Source organism: Cercospora beticola, chromosome 9 (genome assembly GCF_033473495.1).
Source record: "Cercospora beticola chromosome 9, complete sequence".
Taxonomy (NCBI): Eukaryota; Fungi; Ascomycota; class Dothideomycetes; order Mycosphaerellales; family Mycosphaerellaceae; genus Cercospora; species Cercospora beticola.
This window is the reverse complement of record NC_088943.1, coordinates 474,733-499,218: the sequence shown is the minus strand read 5'-3', so window position 1 is coordinate 499,218 and position 24,486 is coordinate 474,733. Positions and strand designations below refer to the sequence as shown.

General features: G+C 54.2%; 9 protein-coding genes across 9 annotated transcripts; 6 read left to right on the top strand and 3 right to left on the bottom strand.

Moving 5' to 3' along the window:
* Nucleotides 1-256: 256 nt before the first annotated feature.
* RHO25_012440 (uncharacterized protein) lies at nt 257-664 on the bottom strand (the record flags this gene model as incomplete). Its single annotated transcript, XM_023603681.2, has 1 exon — nt 257-664. The coding sequence occupies one exon, from the start codon at nt 662-664 to the stop codon at nt 257-259; it is 408 nt and encodes a 135-aa protein (XP_023449945.1).
* Nucleotides 665-1,233: 569 nt separating this feature from the next.
* RHO25_012439 (uncharacterized protein) lies at nt 1,234-1,798 on the bottom strand (the record flags this gene model as incomplete). The annotated part of the gene is made up of 3 exons (XM_023603682.2): nt 1,234-1,377; nt 1,435-1,698; nt 1,754-1,798. 3 exons carry the CDS (start codon nt 1,796-1,798, stop codon nt 1,234-1,236), a joined length of 453 nt encoding a protein of 150 aa, XP_023449957.1.
* A 1,182-nt stretch (nt 1,799-2,980) lies between these two features.
* RHO25_012438 (uncharacterized protein) lies at nt 2,981-4,495 on the top strand (the record flags this gene model as incomplete). Its single annotated transcript, XM_023603683.2, has 2 exons — nt 2,981-4,189; nt 4,244-4,495. 2 exons carry the CDS (start codon nt 2,981-2,983, stop codon nt 4,493-4,495), a joined length of 1,461 nt encoding a protein of 486 aa, XP_023450550.1.
* A 1,089-nt stretch (nt 4,496-5,584) lies between these two features.
* Nucleotides 5,585-13,749, top strand: RHO25_012437 (uncharacterized protein; the record flags this gene model as incomplete). Its single annotated transcript, XM_023603684.1, has 2 exons — nt 5,585-13,549; nt 13,606-13,749. The coding sequence occupies 2 exons, from the start codon at nt 5,585-5,587 to the stop codon at nt 13,747-13,749; spliced, it is 8,109 nt and encodes a 2,702-aa protein (XP_023450549.1).
* A 1,215-nt stretch (nt 13,750-14,964) lies between these two features.
* Nucleotides 14,965-16,762, top strand: RHO25_012436 (uncharacterized protein; the record flags this gene model as incomplete). The annotated part of the gene is made up of 4 exons (XM_023603685.2): nt 14,965-15,778; nt 15,839-16,095; nt 16,155-16,456; nt 16,519-16,762. The coding sequence occupies 4 exons, from the start codon at nt 14,965-14,967 to the stop codon at nt 16,760-16,762; spliced, it is 1,617 nt and encodes a 538-aa protein (XP_023450548.1).
* Nucleotides 16,763-17,613: 851 nt separating this feature from the next.
* Nucleotides 17,614-18,917, top strand: RHO25_012435 (uncharacterized protein; the record flags this gene model as incomplete). The annotated part of the gene is made up of 4 exons (XM_023603686.2): nt 17,614-17,831; nt 17,888-18,155; nt 18,204-18,526; nt 18,575-18,917. 4 exons carry the CDS (start codon nt 17,614-17,616, stop codon nt 18,915-18,917), a joined length of 1,152 nt encoding a protein of 383 aa, XP_023450547.2.
* Nucleotides 18,918-19,070: 153 nt separating this feature from the next.
* On the top strand, nt 19,071-19,532 carry RHO25_012434 (uncharacterized protein; the record flags this gene model as incomplete). Its single annotated transcript, XM_065603550.1, has 1 exon — nt 19,071-19,532. One exon carries the CDS (start codon nt 19,071-19,073, stop codon nt 19,530-19,532), a length of 462 nt encoding a protein of 153 aa, XP_065459622.1.
* Nucleotides 19,533-19,998: 466 nt separating this feature from the next.
* On the top strand, nt 19,999-22,340 carry RHO25_012433 (uncharacterized protein; the record flags this gene model as incomplete). Its single annotated transcript, XM_023603687.2, has 5 exons — nt 19,999-20,877; nt 20,931-21,082; nt 21,140-21,310; nt 21,360-21,713; nt 21,770-22,340. 5 exons carry the CDS (start codon nt 19,999-20,001, stop codon nt 22,338-22,340), a joined length of 2,127 nt encoding a protein of 708 aa, XP_023450552.1.
* A 991-nt stretch (nt 22,341-23,331) lies between these two features.
* Nucleotides 23,332-23,643, bottom strand: RHO25_012432 (uncharacterized protein; the record flags this gene model as incomplete). Its single annotated transcript, XM_065603549.1, has 1 exon — nt 23,332-23,643. One exon carries the CDS (start codon nt 23,641-23,643, stop codon nt 23,332-23,334), a length of 312 nt encoding a protein of 103 aa, XP_065459621.1.
* Nucleotides 23,644-24,486: the final 843 nt, after the last annotated feature.

Here is a 24,486-nt window from a genome sequence, read left to right as displayed (position 1 = left end):
CTTGATCTTCGCAAGTTTGGAATACCGTCGATTCTGGTAGCGTCTCCGCACCTGTAGCTCCTTGTTGCCCAGCTGTCCATCCCAGTCATCACAGCTTTGACTTCTGACGCCTGCCACGAGCTCGACGCGGCCGTACCATGAGCTGATGCCGCGATCAGGCCACAGCAGAACTCATCGCGGTGCTTGAAGTCGAGTGTGGTGTCCCGCTGTATCCCATGCCCATGTCCCATCGTCACCTCTCTTCCTCACGACGCGTTCAATCCCGCTCCGTCATCTTCTTCTTCGCCACCGCATTCCTCCTCCTCGCCTTGTTTCTCCTCGCTTGCTTCGTCTTCCCCTCCGCGCTCGCAGCACTCTCCTTCTTCACGCTCGCGCCGCCGAAGCCCCTCTCCTTCCCTCTCAACAGATTCGCCCGATGCTGCAGGAGCTTCTGCTTTCCACTGAGAGTCGGAGTGATGACGGTCGGCAACTTTGGCCTACGGCGCATCGTCACCTTCGTCGATGTGGAGTTGCCAGCTTTCGCGTTAGCTTTCAGGAGCTGTTGTTCCTCGAGCCTGCGCTGTTTGGCCAGGCTCTTGAGCCGCCGCTGCAACGCTTTCGACTGAACCGGATCGCCGAGGTTGCCGGACGTGGTGAGCGTCGTATCTCGAGTCTGTGGTGCCATGGTGATGTTGTTATCGTAAAGGAGCAGAGGTGGACTGAGCTTCGCAGATGACTGCTGGCGGCGGGACTTCGCTGCCAAGAGATGTGACGTCGGCATGAAGCTCCAAATGCCGACAGTACTCACATGCACGATGCACAGAGTGCGACGCGTGAAGATGACGCGCTTTCCATGCCTCGAGACCAGTTGAGATTAAGAATCGAGATATCACTGCTTCGCTGTAGGTGCACGCTTCATCGAACGACAATGGAAGTTGAACAGATAGCACGTAGTAATTCTCATAGACATTGGGTATCTGCGCTTTACGCCTCGGCCTAAGTTATCATCAGAACAAACCCATATTCTGCGGTCCCAACGCGCATACTGGATCGCATCTGAATCCTTATGACTGTCGTGCTTTCAGCAAAGTCGCCATAGATTATGGGCTCGTTCGGTGCCAATCCATTGTATGATTTGTATCCAACGGCGTTTGCCAGATCCAATACCGCTTGTCCAACAGATCGAATATTTCAAAGTGTTCCCTCGATGGCTCCGCTTGTCACACAGGTCATGCATAGGGATGATGTGCTGCCTCAAGCACGCCTTCGGGCAAAGAAGACTAGCGGAATGATGACGACAGTGATGATGAGTCCCAGGAAGCTGAAGGCGATCGTGGTGGTCCACTTGGTACAGAGATCTCCGCAGGTGCCAAAGTTCGATCGCAGGACGGCGAGGTTCTAATGAAAACACATCAGTACATGCATCTCATCCTCCCTGTCGCGGGCAAAACTCACAATTCCCGCAGCAATGTAGAAGATCGCAGCCAAAGCATCAAAGACGATCACGACAATCCATGGCAGAGCAGAGACAAAGGCTCCCACGAGTCCAACGAGTCCATCTAGAAGTCCCCAGGCACCAGTAAATGCGGCGAAATAGGACGAGGAGGGCAGGCGACCGAATTGGCAGTTGATGTCGTTGAAGTCGCATACTCGGCGGGCGTAATTGATGTCTCGCACGAAGCTGACGCCCACGCCGAGGAGGACGACGGCGAAGAGGAGCTATTCGAGTGTTTGTCAGTAATTTGTGACGCGAGTGCGGGCCCGGACAACGTACCTGGAAAGCTCGCGCTGCGAGAAGGCCGAGAGTGCTCTTCTGCATGGTTTCGGCGTTCCTGTTCTATGCGATCCCAGCGATAGTGATGTGTTAGAGCTCAGAACTGCGTGAGAATGCTGGAAATTGCAGAATCGAACAAGAAAGGGATTGTCAAGTAAGGAATGCAGAACGGCTTCCCTCTTGTACCTGCCTCGTGCCACCTACGATCCTACCTGCCATCGCGCGACAGGCGCATCCACCAGCGGCACAGCGCAGCGGGAAAAAAGTAGAAATGACATCGTGCAACGCGAAGAAGGTGTAGCGCGAACCAAAGGTAGAATACTCGTGTGGCTTAGCCTGAGACTGGGCGCATGTCGATTGGCTGTGGCTGCCTGTCGCAGACCCAAAGGAGATGGCATGCGGTTGACCGGTGGCTTTGAGTTTCAAGATGGCATCCTTCGTCGACGCAAGTGTGCGGTGTGTCGTTTGGCAGGATCTTGTGCGACTGGTGTGTTTGCCTTGGCCGAGGAGCGACAAGGCGGCATGTTGGCCATGTGATCAGGTCTCGAGGCTCGCACGCAAATCAAGCAATGTTCGAGCTCGAGCTCGAGCTAGAGCTGCAGCTGGTGGGTAGAGCTCTCTGGCAGCTGGGCAGATGGCCAAATGTGAAGTGTCAAGTTTCACGACCGCTTGGTGAATTCCGTCTCTCGCTCATTGCTCGATGCCTCAGGCCTCAGCCCTTATAGCGGCGCCGGCGGCCTCGGCGAAAACTCCGAGTACCACGCAACTGAGGGAGATGACGAAATGAGATTTCAAGATTTGATTCAGCATTTGATGCATATTGATTCGAGTAGTCCTCCCAAGGGGTCCCTGCTTAGGACTCGCCCTCCGGGAACCGAGGCTATCCCAAACATCGTCACCTTTCTGCCTCCGGTACGAATCGCCTCAAAGTCGACAATCGACAACAGAAGGTTTCGGCCCACCCCGAAATTATGGAGGCCTTCCAACTCATCGCGAGGTCGGCCATGTTCGACAACATGAGGACCGACCTGAGCTCCGGCGTCATCGACTTCCACCTCCCGCCATCTGGTAATGCGCAGACCGACAGCTTGCACGGAATGCCGCATCACGAAACGGCGGTGTATTCGCGCCGATGGACAGAAGAAGTGCACGTACTGCACGCGGAAAAACGGAACTTGTTCTCTCGAACGTCACGGAAATGCTCCAGTCTTGTCAAGGCCAGATGCCATGACAGATGCCACTCCGACAGCTCGAAATGCGGACCCCACTTCCACCTCCATCTTCCAGGAGTATGGCGAGGCGGTCATTGAGGACATGCTCGGCTCCTACTTGACGCTCATACACGACCGCCCGCACAGCCTGTTCCACGTATCCTCGCTGTGGACATCAGTACGCCAGAGATCCATATCCTCCGCCCTGCTGTTGAATTTGTGCGCGCTGGGCTCTCGACTTTCTTCGAAACCACATATCCGTGAGATGGCTGCGACTGTCACTGTGCGGGCAAAGCGCGTGCTGCAAGGTCAAATCGAGCAAATCCGTATCGAGAACGTCCAGGCGTACATTCTTCTGGCGAACATATATGCCGCCGAGCTGGCACCCCATCTGGAGACTCTGTACTTTGGAATCGCCAACCGGATGGCTCAGATCCTTGGATTACACCGGCCAGATCCCTCACTGGGCCTCATACAGCGTGAGACAAATTGCCGGATCTGGTGGACCTTGGTCATGGCAGACAACTGGTGCTCTGCTGGCCTAGGCATCCCGCGGCAACTGACACCCACGGAGCCCACCGACATGCCCTTGCCCTTTGATGAATTCACGTTCCAGCGTCTGGAGCTCGGCGAGCCACCCTTACCAGCGACTGCACTGAAGGAAGGACTGTGGGCTCACATGATTCGCCTCGTCGATCTGCTTGGCCCCATTCATCAATTGAACCGACTCGTGGCTGGGCATTCCATCGATGCAGAGGAAGCAGACCGTAGAGTTGCACACATCGCTCGTCAACTGGACGACTGGCCTGCCACACTCCCACCCGGTACCACTGAGTCCCACGCCAATATGGAGTCACACAAATCCCGAGACCTTGGCGGGCCATTCGTTTCACTTCACCTGGGATATCACCACTATTCCACCCTGCTTTACTTCCGTTACCTTGGTACGAGCTCTACTACGTCGACCGTTGCGCATGCCTATGCGAGGAGCTGCAGACAGCACGCGTCATCGTATAGTCAGCTCCTTCGGAAATCCAGGGAAACCACAGGCTACGAAGTCATCTTCCCAACAATCGCGCATCTGACTGTGGTCTCGTCCTCCGTGCACCTTCACACTCTGCTCTTCGGGCGCGACGATGAGCTGAAGCAGGCACGTGCGGACTTGCTGTCCAACTTTGCCGCTTTGATAGATATGAGGAAATATTGGCCATGTCTGGATCACATTGTAAGCGCTGGATGTCTCCCAATCTCGAACGACAGCTGACAAATACTGCAACAGATGAAACGACTTCTGCTTTTCCAGGAAGCTTGCCTGCAAAGCGACACTTCAGCCACCCATCGTGTCGATCAGTGGATGGTGAAATTCCTCACCGAGCACTCGCTGCCCTTGGAAAGAAGAGTCGAGCAAGCTCAGATCAGTCAGATCTCGACACCCAGTCAGTGGTCAGACTCGTCGCAGGCGCCGCATAGTCCTCGGACCCGGGAATGGATGGCCAATCAAGCGTTGTCTACTCTTTGGCATGTTGATTGATCACCTTGCGTCGAGGGTCCTGTGATCTCACCACGTCCGCTGCGTCTCGTGCAGTTTCTCGCACTTAAAGCAGGCACGGTACGAACACACTACTTGGGTTGAGCACCAGCCGCCATTTCTGCTGCGATTGGTACGCCGGGAGATCGACTAAGCACCAGGCACATGATTGTAACAAAACTCAGGGTATCCCATACAGCCGCCGTTCGCAATCACAAGATTTCTCGAGTTCGACGACTGTGGCCACAATACTCCAGCTGCAAACACATGCGCAGTCATAGCGTACATCCACTGCCTACCATCTGTTTGAATCAACGGAATCAGGGTTCACAAAGACTTCAACTCTAGACTTTCCACGGACGATGAAAACAGCTTCGCTGCCAGCACCTTCATTTGTCGCAATAACATAACGACCTTCGTTCGAGTTCCCATTTGAGATATTTGCCGTGGAAGTGGTTTGACGCTTTCTAGGCATACTGGCGATCGAGCAAAACTGGAAGCAGGTCTCGATTTCTGACAGCGGATAAGCACATCAACATGTATCCTTTGGTCTCGAAAGTCACAGGTGTTGCCGCATTTTTGTTGAGGAAAGACCAGTTGTCAATCTGCCCTCCGCCTGGAGTCGGCCATAAACGGTAAAGCTCGAAGTTGGCCGATGTCTTGCGCATCGTCACGGTGGAGAATGGCAGATCGCAACCGCGGAGGCACTTCCGACCCAATGGGCAAGCTGATCGTTGCTGACACCGCTGGTCACAACAACGGACCAGCAAACTCAGCAGTAACAAAAAGCAGAGGTTATAGACTCGCAGCTGCATATACGAGCCAAGTAGACGCTGAGCTAATGAGACACGTCACATTCCCAACCTCTTAGGTCATCCCACTTCGCACGCAGCGTCGAGTTTAAACCTTTTCGGGACAATGCAGGAACCGGGCCTGTGAGTGATAATACCCAGGAGCTCATTGTGGGACCAAAGAAGGTTGTCAACCGCCAGAGATCGTCGTGCAGCGCTGTCACAATGCCGATACCTCTTTGGACCACAAATTCACGCTGCTCCCGCGCAATCCGCTTATCTCTCAATAGAGCTGCCCACGATGTTTCCGACCTTTGAGCGACAACCAGAGGGGACAGAAGAAGCTGACAACATGGCGTGCTCGAACCTGATCACCGACGAGGACCTGCAAGCCATTTGGCAGATCAATGGCGCAATGCCTCGAGCTCACAGACAATGTGTCCACGACCTGATATCGGCACAAGTGAAGAAACAACCAGATAAAGTGGCAATCGAGGCGTGGGACGGCAAGTGGACTTATGCCGAGCTCGAAGACATCGCCTTGCGCTTCGCAATCCGTCTGTGTGGACTGGGGCTGGCGCCAAATACAATAGTCCTGCATCTCGTGGGAAAATCGAAGTGGACACCGCTTGCCATCTATGCAGTGATGAAGGCCGGTGGAGCATCATTGCTGATCGATTGTGATGTGTCACCAACGCAACAGCCTAGACAGAGACTTGAAGACATCATCTCGCAGGCCCGGCCCGGCCTTGTGGTAGCCGGCAAGGAGCACCTTGACCTAGCAAGAACGCTGATCGGTAGCGCAGTTCCAATATTGTCAATCGAGAAAGACTTCGCGAGCATACAAGACCGAGAATTGTGCGTTTCTGGAACGCCGAAATTTGAAATTGACCAAGACAAAAGTCACGAGCGGAATAGCACCGATCAAAATGAAGACGCGACTTCGTGCTTTCCCATCGTCAGCCCATCAGACATGCTCTACATCAATTACACATCCGGCAGCACTGGAATGCCCAAAGGCGCTGTTATCACACACGAGAATTTCTGCAGTGCAATATTCTACCAGCAAGAGCGTCACGGCTTCCGGCCAGACTCACGCGTGTACGACTTCGCATCGTACGCATTCGACGCCGCTTGGTCTAATATGATACATGCCTTGACATGTGGAGCTTGTCTCTGTATCCCATCCTCCCAGGAGCGGCAAGACGACCTGGACGATTCCATCGTCCGCTTCGGCACCACCATAGTTGACTTGACGCCATCAGTCGCACGAATGCTTTCGCAAGAGACTGTCGCCAGTCTGAAGACTCTGATCGTCGCAGGTGAGCCACTGCGAGCGGACGACATGGAGCGATGGCTACCACATGTTGCCATTAAAAACGTGTATGGACCCTGCGAGACCACGCCCACTGCGACTATTGCCGACGTTGCGGATGAAGCTAACATCATCGGACGCGGTCATGGTGTGAACGCATGGGTCGTGGACGCTACGGATGACTCTCTGCTTGCACCAATTGGCCGTGTGGGAGAACTCCTCTTGGAAGGTCCACTGATCGGATCCGGGTATCTGCACGACACCGATAGGACGTCGGCGGCTTTCATCTGCGATCCTCCATGGCTTCTGCAGGGGTGCCGCACATCATCTCAACCCGGCCGCCGTGGTCGTCTGTACAAGACGGGAGATCTCGTCCGCATGCGTCCAGACGGTTCTCTGATCTTTGTGGGCCGTAAAGACCTCCAAGTCAAGCTACATGGGCAGCGGATCGAGCTAGGCGATATCGAGTACCACGTTCAGAAAGCATTTGAGGAGGTCCGACCCTCGTGCACTGTTCGAGTCGTGGCGGAAGTCGTAGAGAGCCCGCGAACAATGCTGGCTGCGTTTGTCGTGGTCGCAGACTTGCCCAAAGCTGCAAAAGAGGACGAGGCCATCGCGCTGCAGGCTTTCGTTGACTCAACACGACCAGACGTTGAGTTGGCATTGCGCGATCGGATTCCTCGGCATATGGCGCCAGCAGCTTACATTGCACTTCCTACAATGCCCATGACTCGCAGTGGGAAGATTGACAGATCCGTCCTGAGAGCGATAGCCGGGAAAGCCGATCGCGATGGCTTCGTACACGAGACGACAACAAGCGAGAGGAAAACTGGGCACTTTCCACGCATAGCGCTCTTGCGCCGTCTCTGGGCCGAATTACTGAACATGAATGAAGATCGCATCGCCGAGGCGGACAACTTCCTACGCATAGGTGGAGACTCGATGGCTGCCATGAAGCTGGTCGGGATCCTCCGCAGAGAAGGCTACTCACTATCAGTGGCGACAGTCTTCAAAAGGCCGGTCCTAGAAGAAATGGCGCTGGAGCTCGGCAAGACCAAGAGACAGATTCCGCGGGAGGCTTCTTCATCCAATGCACTTACCAAGAGAGCTTCCGTCTCGGACAAAGTTGACTTGATCACAGTGGCCGCCCGCCTTTGTCAGATCGCTACTGACCGAGTACAGGCGGTCTACAAGTGCACACCTTTGCAAGAAGACATGCTGGCAGCAACAACGACACGTAAGGATGCCTACGTGAACCGTATGTCGTTCCAGCTGCTTCCTGACATTGACCCGGCTCGGTTTGGTAGAGCTGTCAGTGAAGTGGTAGCTTCGACACCTATTTTGCGGACTCGCATCGTGGACGGTGGCCGACAAGGATTGATACAGGTCGTTGTGGCCGATGAGCACATGCCCGTAGAGGCACCCCGGCATTGCAGTACGGCTGCCTACTGGCAAGAGAGCTTGCAGCACAATATAGGGCTGGGCACGCGACTTGCACATTGTGCATTAATTCGTGATGTCGCAGCAGACGGCGCGTCGCACCACACGTTCATGTTGGTCCTTCACCATGCCGTCTACGACGGATGGACGATGGGACTCCTCATGCAGAACATTGAGCATTCTTATCACGGCCGGCCGGTGCCACCAGCAGCGCCTTTCGCTACATTTGCAGAACAAAGCAATATTCGTTCACGAGAGAGCGAGGAGTTTTGGGCCTCGCGGATGCGCGGTGTCGAGACCACCGTCTTCCCCACGATCCCATCGCGTTCCTACAGACCACGGGTGGACTCACAGATACAGCATCGCATCGTGGACGTATGTTGGCCAGCGTCAGATATCACGCCGTCGAATCTCGTTCGCGCCGCATGCGCCCTAACGCTTGGTCGTTACTCTGATTCCACCGATATTGTTTTTGGAGCCGTCGTGTCTGGTCGTCAGGCGGATGTCGCGGGTATAGACTCGATGCTCGGGCCCACGATCGCCACCGTGCCAGTCCGTGTTCGCCTCGAAACGACTTGCACCGTGGAGCAATTGCTCCGGCAGATACAGGATGGCGCGGTGTCCACCGTTCCGCACGAGCAGTATGGCCTGAGCAGAATTCGAAAGATCAACGACGACAGCAGGCGGGCATGCGCCTTCCAGACCATGCTCGTAATTGATATTCATCAGCCGGCCGCGCAAGCACCAGGTGCAACACTCTTCTGTCCGCAGTCAGAGCCAGGCGCTTCTGAACTCGGAAGCTTTGACGAGCAGGCGCTCACACTGGTCTGCAACTTGGGCAACGCAGAATGTAGCATGGACATCACTTTCGACAGCACACTCATCTCTGCAACTTCGGTCAAGCGACTAGCAGAGACGCTCGCGCATGTTCTGCGGCAGCTGTGTGATCCACGCCTTCAGAACAGCCTCGTCAGTGAGCTAGACTTTCTCTGCTCGAGCCACGCCGAAACGATCTGGAACTGGAATCGGGAGGTACCCAGGACTTACAATATGTGCCTGCATGACTGGATATCACAGACTGCAGGACAGCAGGACGCAGCTACAAAGGCGGTCTGCGCTTGGGATGTCGACTGGTCCTACCAAGAACTTGACGATGTCTCGGCGAAATTCGCTCAGTACCTCATATCGCGTGGCATTGGTCGTGGCGCGACCGTAGTGCTGCTGATGGAGAAGACAGGATGGGCTCCCGTGGTCATGCTCGGCATAATGAAAGTCGGCGCGGTGTCTGCTCCTCTGGACATTCGTCAGCCCTCTGGTCGATTGCACGCAATATTCAGACACCTTCAACCCGCAATGGTCATTGCGACACCAGGTCTGGGAGCGCTAGTGGAAGAGCTCGCTGCACAAGGCATACATTGCCAGTCGGTCTGCTTAGAAAATGCACTCTGTACAGGAATCCTCCACTCACAAGTCGGCGAAATCCGACTTGCAACAGTATCAACTTCTGCCTTGTTATATATTATCTTCACGTCCGGCAGTGCAGGCACTCCCAAAGGCGTCAAGATCACGCATTCAAATTTCGCGAGTGCAATCAAGCACCAGGCTCCCTTCTACCAACTTGGAAGATCGCGCGCCTCCAGACAAGCTCGCGTGTTAGATTTCGCGTCCTACAGTTTCGACGTAGCCTGGTCCAATCTGTTACATGCACTGACTAGCGGGGCCTGTCTTTGTGTGCCCTCGGAAACAGACCGATCGAATGATCTAGTAGGCGCGATCAAGCGTTTCGGAATAACTTTTGCAGACTTCACCCCCTCAGTAGCCCGCATGCTACCATTCGATGTCATAGAGAGTCTCGAGACGATGAACGTAGGCGGCGAGCCACTTACACCGGAGGATGCACAGAGATGGTCACAGCTTACGACCCTTATCAACAGCTACGGCCCGTCAGAGTGTACATCCACGTCGACCATACAGGTTATCAACTGCGAGCAGGGTTTTCGCGGAAGCATTGGCAAAGGTGCGGGTTGCAAGACATGGATCGTTGACGAGCGAAGACATCTTGTACCTCTTGGTTGCGTAGGAGAGCTATTGCTCGAAGGGCCACTGGTCGGTCCTGGGTACGTTCAAAGCTGTGATCAAACAGACTCACCATTTGTCCACGACTTGCCGTGGCTGAGCCGTGGATCAAACGGCATTCCAGGACGGAGTGGTAGGCTGTATCGCACCGGTGATTTGGTGTGTTACGATAAGGCGGGCAATCTGTTATTCAAAGGCCGCAAAGACAGCCAGATCAAGATTGCTGGCCAGCGTGTGGAGCTTGGGGAAATTGAAAGCTGCATGTCCCAGCATGACCGAGTGGACCAAGCCGTGTGCGTGTTTGCCGAGACAGGGCCCTACTCGAACCGCCTCGTAGGCTTCTTCACTGTCCCTGATCAACCTGGCTCAGCGAAACATGACGGTACGAGGCGACTGGGCACTGCCGATATCGAAGATCTGCCGTTGTTGAAGGAGGCGCTGCGACAGCATCTGACACTTCATTTGCCTTCTCATATGATTCCTGCGGCGCTTTGTGCCCTGTCCAGCCTTCCGAGGACCTCAGCAGGCAAATTAGACACGAGGAGTTTGATGCGTATTCTTGCGGAATCCAGGAAGGAGTTGCTGTCCGACGAGCCGAAGCATCTTTCGAGAAAACCTGGCAGTGAGCTTGAACGGCTAATTCAGAAGGCCATTGCTGACGTGCTCGGTACTTCAACACGAGATGTCATCCTCGATCGATCCTTTGTGGCAAACGGAGGCGACTCCATTTCAGCGATGCGATTGGCACCACGCTGTCGCGAGGACGATATCCAGGTCACAGTCACTCAGATCCTGAAGAGCGAAAGCATTGCGGTATTGGCAGACCAGGCCCAAGTGAGCGTTGAAAGTGGCACAGAAGTGGCCGGCCAACCAATGACTGACTTCTCCTACGCGTGCTCTCCTATCCAGCAGATCTTCTTCGCCGAAGTCGACAAAAACAAACTTGAACCATCTGTGTACAACGGGTATTTGCAGCACCTTGCCGTAAGGCTTACGTGCTTCTGCGAACCTCAGGCAGTATCAGACGCATTGTCGGCACTGGTGGCTGACCACGCCATGTTGCGTGCACGATTTCGTCGAGAGTCCGGTAATTGGGTACAGTACTTGCCCGCAGCAGATGCCAAAGCGGAGCCTCTTCACAAGTTCATGTCGTCCACGGTGCCAGATATGGCGGCGGCCGAATATTTGGCAACAGGACTACAATACACATTGGATATCGAACATGGCCCAGTGTTCATCGCGCAGCTGTGTGATTTTCCAGACGGCAGCCAGATCCTCATCATGCTCGCGCATCACCTCGTGGTAGACTTGGTCTCGTGGCGCATCATTGCCGGAGACCTCGAAAACCGGCTGACGAATGCGACTTCTCCAGCGAGTGGGACTTCGTTCATGCTGTGGAACGAGGCACAGCAGGACCGGGCGAAGTCGAGCATATTCAGTGACGCAAAGACTGTGCTACCAACACCCGCGGTCAAGAACGAGCTATCGTTTTGGGGGTTCAATGATGGCGTGACGTCCAACAAGAATGAAGACCACGAAGAGCTGGACATTTTGATTGGGCGCGACATCACCAAACTCTTGCTCTCCTCTGCCAACGCTGCGCTCAGTACCAGCCCTGTCGATCTTCTCCAAGCGGCAGTGTGGCTTGCCTTTTTCCGCATCTTTCCAGAGCGCGATTCTTTCAGTATGTTCACCGAAGCACATGGTCGTGAGCCGTGGAACGAGAATATTGACTTGTCACGCACCGTTGGATGGTTCACGACCATGGCGCCCCTGACTACCGAGCGTCACGATGCGGAGACGGTGCATAGCGTGGTTAGACATGTCAAAGACATGAGGAGACGACTTCCCGCGAATGGCTGGCAGTATTTCGCCGCACGGTTTTTCAATGAAGACGGCCGACTTGCCTTCAAATCACACAACTCGACCATGGAGGTGGAATTCAATTATATGGGTCAGTTCCAAGAGCTCGAATCCTCGGACTCGTTGCTCCAGTCGATTAACTTGGACTGTGCGGATGCGCAGGGCGAATTTCCGGCATCCTCCCTCATTGTCATACTTGCTTCCGTGACCAAGGGTGAGGCGGCGTTCAGCTTTAGTTTCAATCGAGCCCTCACAAGACAAGCGGAGATACGTGAGTGGGCGAATCAACTGGTCCCAACACTCACCGACATCTGTACCACTCTTGCCGATGCGAAGCCTCAGCTCACCTTGAGTGATCTCAGTAATGCTCGCCTGACATATGATGAGCTGGACCATCTGCAAAGCTCTGTGCTGCCTGACATTTGCCGAGCGAACCAGGACTGTACTGTGCAGGACATTGTCACGTGCGCGCCCATGGTGTCCGGCATGTTGATAAGCCAGATGAGAGATCCATCACTATACAATTCGACGCAGACGTATCGCGTGTCGTCGAAATCTGGTCTGCCAGTGCGGCCGAATGACCTGGAGCGAGCGTGGCAGGTCGTGGTGGACTCACAACCCTCGCTTCGAGCAGTCTTTGTGGAGAACACAGACCCGGTTGCCTCGTTCCACCAGATCATTCTGAAAGGCGTTCACGCTACAGTGGTCACTGCGGAGAAGGCTACTGAGACTGCAGCGCGACAATGGCTGCAAAGCGAGCGTTCGCTTGAAGGCCAGAGTCCATTGCGTCCGCCACATCGGCTGCTGCTGTGCAAGCTCGCGAATGATCCTAGTCTGATCATCTGTCAGTTCCAGATGAGCCACGCAATTACCGATGGGGCCTCTGTCGCGATCCTGCTCGAAGAGTGGCAACGAGCGTACGACAAGCCTGACCTCGAACGACACTTAGAACTCATCGACACCGCGCGTGCATTTGCTCAATTGCTTGATAAGATGGATAAAGCTCATCAGTTGGACTATTGGAAGACAAAGTTGAACGACTCGTCCCCATGCCATTTTCCAGCCGTCGATGCACCCCACACCACGAGCTCAGTCACGAAGACGGTGTATGCAGGAATCAGCGAAACAGATTACACCCGGCTCGAACAGTTTTGTCGCGAGAACGACATCACCCTCAGCAGTCTATTCCAATCCGCCTGGGCTCAAATGCTGCATCAATACACTCACAGCGCCGACGTATGTTTCGGATACCTTCGTGCAGGCCGCGATTTGCCCGTCCCCGGTATCGAACGATCCATCGGCGCCTATGCGAATCTGCTCACATGTCGAGTCGACGTGAGCGGACACGCGACCCTCCTCCAGCTGGCCAGGGCAGTCCGCAGACAGATGATTGAAGATCTCGATTTTCAGTATTGCTCTCTGGCGGAAATCCAACACGAGATCAAATGTGGCCATCTCTTCGATTCGGTCTTCAATTACCAGCAGGTGGGTCCAAGCGAGGATGTCAAGCGTGGCGGTGATAGCGCTCCCAGTCTTGTGTTCGAAGACATCGGAGGAGAAGATCCGAATGAGGTAATAAAACAAGTTCAAGCGACCAAAATTGCGACCAGTTTACTGACATCTTGTAGTATGCCGTTTCAGCGAAGATCACAAGCATCGAGAGGACTGCTTCTGTCGTGGTGGAATACAAGACGACTTTCCTCTCTGCGAGAAGTGCCTCGGAGCTGCTTTCGCAATTTCTAGCTACTATTCTCGCAGTTCGGCCAGAATAGTTCTCGAGCGAGGCGTCTTGGTGTTGGATTTGCGAAGGTAGGCAAGCGCTATTATTCCCGCTTACTCTAGGGTCTAGCTACAGGACGCCAGGAAATTACAATGTATTGCTAGATCGAGAGCTCCCGTATGGTCAGAAATTGCTGAGATCCTGATTACGAACGTGATGCTGTAATCACGCCGGGGTCCGCCCAACCATGTGAGCTTTTCCCATCTTTCTAGCATGCAATCTCGGCCTCAGCAACTTCATGGAGAGACACCCTCGAACACAATGCGATCTCATAGCGCTTGCCCTCTCAACATGCTCGAAAAAGAACAGCAAGTTGACATCTTTCGCTGCGGTTATTGCTGAGGTCGCAATAGCCTCTTTTCGATGCTCTTCCCCAAAGCCATCAAACGTGCTCACGGGCAATGAAGTGGCATCGATGATCAAATTTCGATGTGAGCGGCGCAAAGAGACAAACTTCCTCAAGTACCTCATGTCCAGAACGGATCTGTCAGGCTTGGCTCACCCTGCTACTTGCCTTCTGCAGCCGCGACTTCTGCACTGCCCAAGCACGGCAACAGTGAATAATAAGAGCAGCTCCAACCCGCAATCGTGACGAGGGAAATGCAACCAAAAGACGCTACATATCCTTGCCGCTCTAAGAGAACACGAAGCACGTAGGCAGCAAAATGCTAAACATGCCAAACATCTCAAGCAGTCCGACGAATGGAGACGGCCAACCTGATACAGCCATCCCGAACACCAGCCAAGCAAACCCACCGAAACCGGTTTCTCCACACGCACCTGTACAGCCCAACTAAGCATCCACCTATTGCGCCATCCAGCTTGTCGAGCTTCTCATCCACGCCAAGACCAATCACGCGCTAGACCGGAGTACGTCCGTGGACTTCATGTCTCTCATCCCGCCAATCCTGCCGTGTAGAAAGGTGTCGCAATGGTGGATGCGAAGCACGTTGGCCATTAGTAACCCTCGAAACGGCCCACGATTCCCACTTTCGTACCTCTTTTCAGCCGGGAGAGCATGTTCCCTCCAAGCACGTTCTCCGGCATATCGGCTGCGCACTTGCTTGCTTGCGTAGCTTGGAGATGCATAGGCCCGGTCTGTCGCGTGGGAGAAGTTTTGGCAAAGATGTGCTGCAAGGGACCTGATTTCGGTTGGGATAAGGTTCTTATCATCGTCCCATTCGAGGACCGCGCGTGAAAATCGAGAATGAGTGGCAAGTCCAGAGCCTTTACCTATAACAGACGAGAGTCGTCCGGCGCGCGAGACGATGGTGAACTTCAGCCGCTGATCTCATCCTCCTCCAACTCGTCAACGACGAACGTCAAAATGGCCTCGACCACTCCGGAAAAGGCCAATTACACGGTAGAGGCCAAAACAGACCTCCAAGCGTCCAGCGAAATCTCCTCTCCCACTAGCGATGAGCCTCAATCGCCAAATTCTTCCTCCGCAAAACCCAAAGTCCCTTGGTACGCCTACATCTGGGACTACGAACCCAACCGCAGCAAAGAAGAAAGCGCCTTCCTCCACCGTCTAGATACCAGCGTCCTCATCATCCTCTCCCTCGGCTACTTCATCAAAAACCTCGACCAAACCAACATCGCCAACGCCTACGTCAGCGGCATGAAAGAGGACCTCCGCATGAACCAAAACCAAATCAACTACGTCGACGTGGCGTGGACGACAGGCTACGTCGTCGGACAAATTCCCTCACAAATCATTCTCACCAAAGTTCGGCCTTCGATATGGATTCCTTCATGTGAGATGGTTTGGACGATTCTGACGTTTTGTTTGGCGGCTGCGAAGACGAGCGAGCATGTGATTGCGATAAGGTTCTTTGTGGGGTTGTTTGAGAGTATTTTTTATCCTGCGGCGCATATGATCTTGGGAAGTTGGTATAAACCCTCGGAGCTGGCAAAGAGGGCTTGTATTTTTCATGCGAGTTCGGCGATTGCGAGTATGTTTAGTGGATATTTGCAGGCGGGAGTGTATAAAGGTTTGAATGGGACACATGGGCTAGCGGGTGAGTCGAACCGGGCAATGAAGTCGCATGTTTTGTTCGCTGACTGATTGATTGGCACAGGCTGGCAGTGGTTGTTCATCATGGATGGAGTGATCAGCGCGCCGATTGCGATCGCCGGTCTTTTCCTGATCCCAGATCTTCCGGAGAACAGTCGCGCGTTTTATCTGCGTAAGGATCAAATCGTTCTTGCGCAGAAGCGTATGGAATCGGTCGGTCGTGCTCCGAGGACAAAGCTGGGCTGGTCGGCGTGGAAGCGCATCTTCGGAAGATGGCATGTGTACCTGCTCACGATCCTGTACATCATCTTCATCAATACTGTAAGTAGAGATCTGGTGTCCGAGGAGTGAATTTCTGCAATGCTGACAACCTCTCGCAGGGACCATCATCCGGCATCAACCCGTTCTCGCTCTGGCTCAAGGACGCGGGCTACTCAGTCGAGCTCATCAACATCATCCCCACGGCACAGTCAGCTGTGCAAGCAGTGGCTACTGTGGTCATTGCCATTTTCTCGGATTACTGGAGACAGCGAGCAGCGTGGATGTCCGTTTCGACATTCTTCGGTCTGCTGTACTCGATCATTCTGGCCATCTGGGCAGTTCCTTCCGGCCTGAAATGGTTCGCGTTCTTCATCTATCGAATGTCGGTCCCGTACGGGCCGATCAGTATGTCGTGGGCGAAGTAAGTACTCAAGTCCTCGATTTACTTACAGTCCATTGAACCGAGCTGACATTTCATGACAGCGAAATCTGTGGCGCAGATGCAGAAGAACGCAGTATCGTGCTCGGGCTGATGAACAGTTTCGGCTACGCCTTCAATGCCTGGCTGCCACTCTTGACGTATCCGCAAGTCGATGCGCCCATCTTCAGGAAAGGTTTCATTTGGTCGACTTGTGCGTTTGTCGCGCAGTTCGGCATTACGTGGCTCGTGTGGTGGTTCCAACGACGAGATCTGAAGAGAAATGTGGTTCGGTCTGCCTTAGCGTGATCACGGATCGGGTGTTGCAGCAGACTCGGTGGCCTGAAATATGCTCTGCGATCCTGAGATCTTGATATACAATAAGCTCGTACGCAGATTGCAGAATTGATGTCGATAACCACTTCATTCGTATGCCACCGTGGCGTTGCTTCTCAGTCGATGAGTATGAGTGGGTGATGAAGAATTCGAGAGTCTCATGGCAATCGCGATGGGAAGAGTCTCCTTACATCTTCAGCGCAGGGTGGGTCAAAGTGAAATGGAGGGACCCGGGATCGGCATCCGATTGGGTCACACGGATATGTTTTATTATCCGGGCCTCGCCTAGACCACAGACATGTGCAAGCGGAAAACAACGACTTTTGCAGGACCTCAAGACGCCTCTGCGTGGGAGCAATGCACCTGATTCTGCCACACCGCATGGACGCCGCTACGCCACGCCAGCCGGACTGATCCATGGCCTCCAAGAATGCGTCGAACCGCACTTCCGCCGGCTCTCCCGGCGCGAGTGGAGGGCCCTCAGAGAAGAAGAGACGAGTGGTGATTTCCATGGCCTGCGAACGATGTCGCTCGCGAAAGACCAAGGCGACTTTCGCTCCCGGTCGTGACGAGCACCGCGACATCTGCTAACCGCAGCCTAGTGTGACGGGTTAAGGCCATCCTGCACATCCTGCCTGAATCAATCTCAAATATGCCAATATGCCACAGAATTGCCTGCAACAGCGCGGCGGCAGGAAAATCAAGCCCTCCGAGATGAAGTGATGAATCTACGTAGGCTGCTCGAGCAATCGCGTGCAAATATCGACACCAATTCGAGAACGTTGTCCAGTAGCAGCGATGCATCCAGCAGACAGTTCTTCGACATGCTCGGCGAGGTTGTGCAGCCAGCGAGCCTGACCCATAGTGCTTCGCCTTCATATCATGAGACTGTACGAGCGACAATACCGTACACACAATCGGCATTGGAGTTCGAGTTGATGTGCAAGCATCCGAATGCATACCAAATCCTCGAGCCTCACGGGCCTTCAGAAGCTGTCGCGAACGCTCTGCTGACTTTCGCCGAATCGCCATTCCGGTCTCAGTAAGTACATCATGAGCAGCAGCCCCACATACGTTGTTGCGTTGACAATAGATCAGGTTGACTATCGGCGAAGTCAGTCCACCGTCGAGGCTGCGGCAAAAGCATGCCCTCTGTGATGCCAGCCTTCGAGACCTCCAAATCTCCTACTGGACGACCGTGCCTGTTTCCAACGATACCGCTGCCTCGATTATCTCCCTGTACTTGGAGAACATGCATCCCGTCCTCGGTACCTTTGACGCCGATCTGTTCCTCGGTGATCTCCTTGCCCACAAGCTCCGATTCTGCTCGCCATTCCTCGTGAACGCAGTGCTCTACTATGGATGTGTATGTGTGCTCCTGCCACGGAAACTGCGGAGCTTATGAAGTTCGCAGCACCCATATACGGTCTTCGACGCTACTGCACCAAGCCTCGCTTGGCAGTTGTACGACGAGGCGAACAAGATGTGGGAGGCTGATCAGAGTACCGACTCGCTACTCCATGTTGCCGCGTTGGCCAACATGGCCTATGCCGGCTCGAGCAATGGGCACGACAAAGATGGAATGAAATATCTGAAGCTCGCTCGCAAGATGGCAGACCGATTGGGTCTGGAAGATGGCGACCCAGATTCTGCTCCACATGTGTCAGAAACCAACCCGCTGAGCGACGACACTCGATCACGAGCACATATTGCTTGGGGTTATTTCTGCGTCACTTGGTGAGTCTTCCTTTTGCGCGCTGTTCCGTCGTACGCTGACCACATCAGCGGGTACGCTTTCTACTATCAACATCCGCCCACCAGAGCCACCCCGTCTCTTTTCATCCCGGGCTCACCAGGGTTCAAGCTGCCCTCGTACATGGGAACAACAATCAACCACATCTGCAAATTCTGGCGTCTCTGCCGAGAAATCGTTATCCTGTATTCCGGCGCGCCCGAAAACACGGCCGAACGCGTGCCACTAGCAGCCATGGAATCCAAGTATCAGCAGCTGCTTGCACTTGCTGAAGAGTTCGCGGTCGAGCCTTCCCAGGGCACGCGAGTGCCACATCACATAGCGATCTTCCAGTGCGTACATCTCCTCCGCAATATCCACGGATTGAAAAGCTAAGTACTTCGTGCAGAATTTGGTACCATGGTGCGATCGTCACACTCATGCGACCGTGATCCGGAAAGAAGGTCGTCCTCCGAACATTCGACTCCCCGGGCTCTAGTTAGTCCCGAAAGCATCTCGGCTGCATCCTTGCGACAGCTCAAACGACTCATGATCGAGATGCGGCTCTACTATTCGCAAGCGATATATAACATCTACTGGCATCCGTCCTTGCTATTCATCGCCAACGCCGTCCTCGCGAATTCGGCAAACGACCCGGAATGGCAGTTCTACTTCATGGCTTGCCTCTACGGATACGGTGTGTTGAGCACCGCGTACCCTGTTGCGAGCTTGTGCTTCAAAGGCCTGTTGGCCCTCGCAGTGGAGTCTGGCAAGATGCCAGCGTCACGAGCTCGATTCCTCGCGCAAGAGCTGTCACGACATGGGGAGCAGCATGATCCGACGAAATCATATTCGGGCATTCAGATGAATCTCGATGTGGGCGAGTTGAAGGAGAGGCCGGGGACTGTGGAGGAATTGGCTTCGAGATTGGAATCAACTGTGCTTGCTGAGACGGACGATGCGGAAGTTGAAGATGATGCTCTGTTTGATGAGTTGATCAATTTTAGTTGAGGCTTTTACGAGTGCTTGCGTCCAGATACGGTTGGCTTGAGTCGGAGTTGTTCTCATGGACGCCGGACATAAGTCCGATAGGAAAGCGTCCAGACTCCGACACCTGTCCTGCATCCGCTCTGTTGCCGCGACATTCCCCACTTCTCTTGCCACCCAACATCTCGTTGCTTCTGCAGGAACGTCCCCAGTCCCGATGACGACGCAGATTTTCGCCATCGAGACCCTCAGGATCCTGGCTTCCAGGTCTTGGCACGGAGAAATGCGGTCTTCACAGCGTTCGGGAGTGGACTTCCGACACATTGACTTTGATTGCCGCATTTCAGCCCTGTGCACAACTGCACAACTCGCAGCTCCGTGGCGTCGCGTGGGCGCCAGACGTATCTCATAAGCATGCTGGAATCGCTCTGCATCTCCCGCCAAAATCAAGCCAAGTGATCCGATCGGAACCGGGCCAGAAAGCAAGCACATGGGGGATCGAGCAGATTCGGCGGCCAGCGACGTCCTGCTCCACGCCTTTGGCCGCGCCAAACGCCAACAGGCCGCGGCGGCGTGTCAACGATGTCGCGTGCGGAAGACCAAATGCGGCGGAGAGAGGCCTTGCGCTTCCTGTGCCGCCGCCGGTGTAGAATGTGTCTGGATCACACAAGAAAACGAGACCCGAAGGCAAGCCATCAAGCGGAAGCACGATGAAATGCTGCAGGCCACGGAGCCCGTCATGGAGCTCCATAATCTGCTCATGACGGCCGACCAAGACCAAGCCTTTGACATTCTACGTCGAGTGCGAGCGGGCCAGTCCATCCGCGGCGTTCTCGGGCATCACCACGATATCCAACAAGCGCACAACTTCATGTATGAGCAGCGGGTCTATGGGCAGCTTTTCATTTCACTCGCGCAGCCGACAGCCCCACTCAAGGATATCGTAGCCGTTGCGGAGCATATCTTCAACAACTCTCTCGGACTCCACCAAATGCCCGCGCCTGATGCCCTGAGATCACTCCGGAGCCGCGTTATCAAGCTCGAGGAAATCACTGGAAGACTGCCAGTCACCAACGGCATGCTGACTGAGACTCCACAATCCTCCAAGGAGCCGCGTACGAACGGGCATGACCCCAGAGATCAACGCAAGTCAGTACCGATTCACCGCGTTCCTGCATCGCCATGGGTCAGCAGCAGCAGCAGCACTGATGACGGCGTCTCGGATTTGGTCTCCACGTATCTTTCTGTGACCAATCCATTTGCTAGGCATCTAGAACCCGATCTGTTCCTGGCAGACATGCGATCTCGTGATCAGCACAGTCATTTCTGTTCGCCGCTGCTCGTTCATGCAGTTCTCGCATGTGGCTCGGTAGCTATGACTGACCATTACACCTCTTGTTTAGTAACACTGACGATCTGTAGCTATTTTCTGAGCACGACGAGGCTTTCACATACGACCACGACTATCTCACCCGGGGTGAACACTACCACAAAGAGGCTCTTCGATTGTGGGAGTTGGAGAAGGGCCGGGTGTCAATCACGAATGCTCAGGCATTATCGATCCTATCTGGAGAGTAGGTTTTCAGTCTGCTGCACACGGTGCCCAGCGTTGCCATTGACGGGCTAACCAGATCCTCGTGGCGTGGCCAAGATCGGCTTGGATGGTCGCTTCACCAAGATCTGGCGCGCATGATCAAAGACTTGAACAGCTCAGAGATCCCGTGCGACATGGACGCGCAGGCCACACGGGCATACAAAAGAGCTCGCGCCTGCATCGCATCATGTGTCGTTCGAAATCACATGTGAGAAAAACTGTCTACGAACTCGCGACCTCCACTGACCGCATGGCAGGTACTGGATCATGGGACTATTCGGCAAGTCCGGAAACGAAATTGTCTGTGCCAAAAACGCGCCCGACCTCAGGCATATCTTGAAGGATGAAGTGATGCTTTGGCGGCCGTATCCTTGTTCCCGGCAAGATCCCATCCCGATGCACATGAACCTGATGGCCCTGGAGAACCAGTCTCTGAGTGCGTTCTTGTGGGAAATACTCCACGACGTCTGCGCCGAAGATCGAGATCTCACGCAGCCGGCCTTTTGGAAAGGTGTCAGGGAATTGGAATCGAGAATGCGGTATTGGTATCAGTACCTACCGGCTCCACTCCATTACACGCCTAAAATGCCGACACCTCTGTACGAATTCCAGTATGTTTGCATGAGTATGATGGATCGGCACGAATGCGTGGCTGACACGTCCACAGCGCCCAATACTTCGTCGCGCAAATGATGCTCAACGACCACTGGGCCGAAGTCCTCCTCAGCGAAGCCAGCATTTACTTCGACAAAGTCGAACGAGACGCAGTCCGCTCACGTACCCTCCGCTACGCGATCCAAAGCACCGCAATCCTCCGAGACTACCGCCAACACTACGGCTACAAACAAACTCCCCCCTTCCTCTTTCAAGTCGCCGCCATGGTGGCTTCAATCCTCCTCCGATGTATGGATCGCGACAAGGATCCCAGCAAACGCTGCCTTCACGCCCCAGAAGTCATTGCTGCGTTTGAAGATTGCTGTCGATGTCTTTTGGCTTTTAGCATGCATTTGATGCTACCGAGAGGGATTAATCGGATGTTGCATCGGACGGCGTTGGAGATGGGTGTGAAACTTCCGGAGAGTGTGGAGAGGATGTTGGAGTTTTTTGGGAAGAATGTGTGGACAGAGGTGGATTGGAAGAGGATTAGTTCGGAGTATCCGAATATTTTGAGGGGGCCGGCTTCGAGGCCTGGGGGCCAGGAGACGATTGAGGCGGCGGTGAGGGAGTTGAAGATCTAGTTAGAGGATTGAATAGAGGGCAGAAAGCATCACTTCGCCGGCGTCTTAAGAATTGTGAAGCGTGTACATTTATCTAGACAGCTACATTGCCCCATTCTACATCGGATACTGGTGACAGCTGACGTTGGGCTTTCTGTGCATCGATTACTGAACGTGTTCCACTATCTCCGGGGCCCCGGTCTAGTCGTGCAGAGGCGTTGAAGCGGTGTTGAACGCCTGGGGTACTTGACTTCTGTTTGGTGAACGCAGCACGGGCTGAGCAAAAGTGTCTCGAATATGGTAAAAATGTCACTGGAAATAGAGTTCTGATGCAGCGGAAAGATGGCGGGAGCGCTGTCGCCTGTTTTGGGACAAGGCGTTGTAATCAGAATTGCTCTGATACGCTGACCGGATCAGGTGCCGTGCCACAAGCGTGCCTGGATGCCTGACTGGGCATGTATTACGTTTTTGCTCTGCTCTTTCCACCTTTTATCAATCGCACTTGGACTTCACCTGCTGCCATTCATCGTCGACCATACAGCCTCCACCGTGATGAGCTCGTTTCAGTGTTATCCACACAGAAGATGAACACAAGACTGAGAGACCACGAACAAGCCACTTGACAAGACTATACAAGAGCCAGAAACATTGCGAGAGGTTGCATTGCACTCTGCCATCGTCGCGAAACATCTTGTTGATATCGAAACCACATTTTGTGTGCTTCCACTGCACCGCTATACGCCAATTGCTCCAAGCGCAGGTACATTTGCGCGTCCTTCGCGATCACCAGCCCATTGGGTATCCATTCCTTTCGTTCCTTCATGCCTTTGCCCACAGTTCCCCGCGACTTCACCTCCTCATATCATGTCAAACCTCTCTCTCCCATCTCTGCTCAGTGTTGAAGACTGTGCGCCACAGACAGCTCACGAGTAACAGACTCCTCTTCCAGCCCCACACCTACACCCCACCTAGCCGGATCCTTAGTCTCAAGACCACTTCGCGGCCTCCTCCATCACCTTCCTTCCAACCTCTCCAAGTCGGCATATGCATCCAGCACCAGAATCTTCAACAGCTCCGCATCTGCATCCTGCAGCATCTCCGGATATGCCCGAATACTGTCCCATTTGCTCGCAATCTCTCGAATCGGCCACCACCGCTCATCATTGCTGGACATCTGAGCCTCGGAGACGCGACGTACGATTCTGCCGGCCATCGAGATGATTTCACCGAGCAGTTCGCGGGATGAATAGCTGGCGTTGTGCAGCCGCACGTATCTCGGGTTGCTGCTGGGTTCGGTGAGAAGTTGGCGAATGGTCTTGGGCATGTTGAATGTGCTTCTCGTGTGATGGACGCCAATTCCAGGTCGGAATCTCCGAGTCGAAGGCCTCCGTGGACGCTTCCGCTCTGTCGCTGGACGAGATCGAAGTTTGAGAAATGAGACGCGGCCGCCTACCAGGACAGCCTGAGATGCGAACGGCGACTGGAACTTTCGCTCTCAACAAACCTCGCCGACTCTCTTCTTCCGCACAATGCGCGGTACAATAACAGATCGAATCGTTCACTTCCTCTCCTCCTCACCGTCCGTCATCGCCACGGCCAACACTCCGCGGACCCTGCAAAGCCTTGCAAGATCCAATCCGGTCACGGCGGGCGTCCCAGCACTTCCCCGGTCGGCTTCGCACAAAACGAGCCAGGCACGTCTGACGACGAACTTACGACTTTCGCTCTCGTCTCGGAGAAAAGGGAGCTTTCGCGATCGAGCCAGTATGCGCGGGCAGAGTATGCTTTGCTCATCTGATAAGATGAGGCTGTGATTCGAACTTGCAAGCTCTGCATGCGGAAATGCTCCGGCCTGTCCCGATTTTGCCGACCTCGGCTGGATTTTGCAGCGAGCGGAAGCAAGCTCCTTTGGACTACGCGATTCGTGAAGAGAGCGATCGACTGCACTTTGCGAGCTCGTACTCTGGTGTTTCCATGCACGAATGGATGTGCTGAGGAGTGGGATGTTGGTGAACGAGGGGCCCTCACAGTGGGAGTTACTTCAACCTGGCTATGCTTGGCACATCCGTTCTGGAACAACACCAACAATGCAAGGCAAATGCATGCTCCGATATCGATCGAATCGACTGACTCGGCCAATGCAACTACTCGCATGCGATACGAGAGA